We start from the raw sequence: 3,463 nt of genomic DNA on the forward strand, positions 1-3,463 counted from the left end.
AGACCTTTTAACCGGTAGATTGAACTGCAAGTAACAGATCTGGTCAAGGCTGATGGCCTGAGCTGGAACAAAACCAGGGGCGCCTGTCCAGACACAGCAGAGCTGGCAGTGCCTGGAGCCTTGAGGCAGAGGGAGGAGACCAGAGCGGGAGTAGGGGCGGGTGGAGAAAGAAGGGAAAGGTACCCACCCACCAGGCCCTTCCTGCAGGACTTCTCAGAGCCTTCGTCCCCTGCCAAGCAGCGTGACGCCCAAGGGAGTGGCCATGCTGCACAGGGGTTCCCAAACTGACCCCCGCGTCAGGGTTGTCTCAGGAAACGGCGCTGGGAGCCCGGGCTTGTGTGGGAGACACGCTCGGACCCCACAGGCAGGCCCGGGCTGGCAGCCGCGCTCTGCACAGCTTTGCCCCATCCGTCACCCCGCTTTTCTGAGCCTCCTGCGCTTCACAGCAAGGCGAGTGGCTTGTCCCCAGCAGCACTGGGGCTGACCCGTGGAAGTGAGGGCAGCTGCAGTTGTGGTCGCCAGACGCTTGTGGGCAACAGCTGAGCAGAGCACCCCGAGGGGAACCAGAGCCACTTGCACGGGTACCAGGGGGTCACACGGACTTCACAGCAGAGCATCCCAGGGGCGTCCCATCCTCCCCCGGTTCCCAAGGCCACCGTCAGTTCAGCTGCTGGCTCACACAGGCAGCTGTGGATGCCAGCACCCCAGGCAGGAGGGAGCTGGAAGCTGTGACACCCCATTTTAAGGGGCCACCCATTAATTAATTAGGCCCCATGAATAATGCACGCTGCCTTGGGTATATTAATAGCATATTTATATGGCATGCTATGGATAGTATACGTTCTCGTCCGAACACCTCACGAATAATTCACGACCCGCTCCTTCCCCAGGCTCCGGGGGAACCCGGCCGGTGCTTTGGCTGAGGCTCGTGGTTTGCTTCCAACAGCCGAATTTTACATTTCATTATAAATGGCTTTGCTGGGCATGTCGGTAACTTTTACATTTCCATCCACTTTATTATTAATGGCTTTCCCGAACTGTAGCAGCCCAATGTTGCACACAATGCATTATAAATATTTGATCCGGCATCTATAGTCTGCCATTTATCATTTATAACGGGTTACAAAAACATTATAAAACATTAACCGCACATTTATAGATCATTTTCGGCTACCACGACGATGTGTTATAAATACATTATTAATTCTCCTCATGCCATTTATAGGAACCCCGTGTAATGGGGCCCAGCCCTCCAACCCTGTTAACAGCACACAGGGGCTGGCAGGGGCACCGGGCGGCGGGCCAGGGCGGAAGCTGGCCCTGCCTGCAGCGCCTGTGTGTCCTTGGCGAGGTCGCAGCACCTCTCTGTTCACAGAGCAGGCCTCGAGGACGGGCCCCCTTCACTGAGCACTCCTGTGCTCACAGCCCCCAGACCCGGGCGTCGGCGCGTCCCATCACGTGGAAGTGGAGGCTGCAGTCAGGGATGCTGAGCTGGCCGTGGAGGCCTGGGGTGCCCCAAGCCACCTGCCCCCGGCTTGGGGCTGAGAGTTCAGACACGGCTGCCCTGGCCTTGAAGGGAGCAGGCCTGGAGGACCCCAGGGGTGGAGCAGAGGTTCAGGGCGAGGACACCCAGGCAGGGGCGGCAGGCTGACGGGGCGGCTGGGGCCCAGCATCCCCCAGCTCCTGCTGCCACGGCGCTTCCATCCCATGGGCTCTCCCGGCCTGTGGGCGCCAGGGACACCGACGGTGATCTGGGCCAGGGATGACGGGCTTGAGGGCCCTTGAGAGCCCCCCAGAGACTCCCTGGGTGTGCAGAGCAGGCGGCAGTCAGCAGTTGCTTCCTCCGCTGGAGCGGTCAGTGGGGCCCAGGGCTCTGCTGCCTCAAGTCCTGCCCCAAGGCCCCCGCTCCCCGTGTGTGGCACGTGACCACTCGCTGGACGATGCCCATGGAGCCCCGTGTGTCAGGCGTACCCTCTGGGCCGCTTGAGCCCCACAGACCTCCCAGGCCAGGCTTTACACCGGGAGGCACCAACAGGAAACCGGGGCTGCGGGCTCTCCACGCGTGCAGCACAAGAGCCCAGGGCTCCAACTGTAGCTTGGCAAGCTGAGTCCTGCAAAACTCCTTTTCATCCTGCAAAACCCACTGGACACTCCACCTTCTCGGAACAGCCCTTCCCAGCTGCCCGGAGCATGAGCCTGGTGGGGTCTGACCTCTGGGGGCTCGGCCTGGGCCTGGACCGGGGAGAGGGCTCCGGGGTCAGCCTGTCCTCCCCAGAGCCTTCCTAACAGGCCACTTCCCCTGGGAGGGAAGGGCTGGCAACCCTGGGGGAGCCCCCCGCCATAGCCCTCTTGGCCAAGATGCCTGAAATAACCCCACCTCAGCCCAGCCAGGCCGAGCTGCACGTTTTCAGTTGCTCTGAGGGAGGAAAAGCTGGGGAGTGTCCTGGCCCAGGACTCTGGGGCAGCTCGACCTCGTGTGACCTGAACAATGAACGGCCTCAGTGCCTCATCTGCAAAGCAGGGCCACGAGCCGGCCCTCCCTGGGTGAAGGCGCGGCCCTACTGCTGGGGACCTCCATGAGGACACCTGGGTCCTGGGCCCCCGCTGCCCACGTCTCTCTGGCCCTCTGCCCGGCCACCTGGCCCGTCTGCAGGTCAGGGTCCACCTCTTGCCAGGACCAAAAATGAAACCAGGAGGCGTTTGTTAATGAGGCTGTAAGGACACAGATGAACTCGTCACCATGGCAATGGCAATCTGGCCCCACCCCTCTGCACCTGGTGAGGAGAGCCAGGTCCTCTGTGCCCTCTGACAGCCCTCCCCGGACAGCAAGGGGCCTGGGGGCCAGCGGGGCTCCTCAGCTCACTGCCTCCCTCTGCTTGTCAAAGGGGGGCTGAGCCCAGGAAGGGTGCAGGGGTCACACGTCCAGGACTGGAGCCGGGGGGCTCCGCGCCACCTCCACACCTCCCCACCTTCCTGACTCTCAGGAGCCCCAGCCCCAGGCTGGCCCGTTTCCCGGGACCTGTGGGTCCAGCCAGGCTCCTGGACCTCGGATGTCCCCTGGGCAGCCCAGCCCACCCTGCTCTGCAGGGAGCGGCCCCGAGTTTCCGCCATGCAGGGAGCGGGACTCGGGCTTCCACCTGCACGGTTGTGCACAGGTGCCTATTAGGTGGCCTTGCTCCCCACAGAGGGGCTCATTCGGCGTCCCCAAATCCCCGTCACCCCACACACGCACGCCCCGCCCCTGCCCCCCTCCACTGGGCCCTGGGCCAGGCGTCCCTGTGTAGAATGGAGCTGGCCAAGGACGCTCATGGGGATGGGGGCCAAGCCAGGAGGCCACCCGCACCCCCGCTCTGCCCTCCCCTGCACACGGCCATGTGCTCCCCGAGCTGGCCCCGCACCCCCCGCAGCCCCACCTGCCAGGCAACGCTGAACCCTGGCTGGCAAACCCAGGGGCTGCGGACGC

General features: G+C 63.3%; 1 protein-coding gene across 1 annotated transcript in view; it reads right to left on the minus strand.

The window, feature by feature from the left end:
- Positions 1–3,463, minus strand: part of LOC104987416 — a gene marked incomplete at its 5' end in the record, with an annotated part of 25,669 nt that overhangs the window by 14,306 nt on the left and 7,900 nt on the right. Inside the window, 3 exons of the mRNA XM_010838310.1 lie at positions 1,424–1,585; positions 1,742–1,803; positions 3,020–3,137. Of these exons, the coding sequence (XP_010836612.1) occupies positions 1,424–1,585; positions 1,742–1,803; positions 3,020–3,137 (342 nt within the window). The remainder of the gene's footprint in view (positions 1–1,423; positions 1,586–1,741; positions 1,804–3,019; positions 3,138–3,463) is intronic.

This window comes from Bison bison, unplaced genomic scaffold (genome assembly GCF_000754665.1).
Source record: "Bison bison bison isolate TAMUID 2011002044 unplaced genomic scaffold, Bison_UMD1.0 scf7180017846039, whole genome shotgun sequence".
Classification (NCBI taxonomy): domain Eukaryota; kingdom Metazoa; phylum Chordata; class Mammalia; order Artiodactyla; family Bovidae; genus Bison; species Bison bison.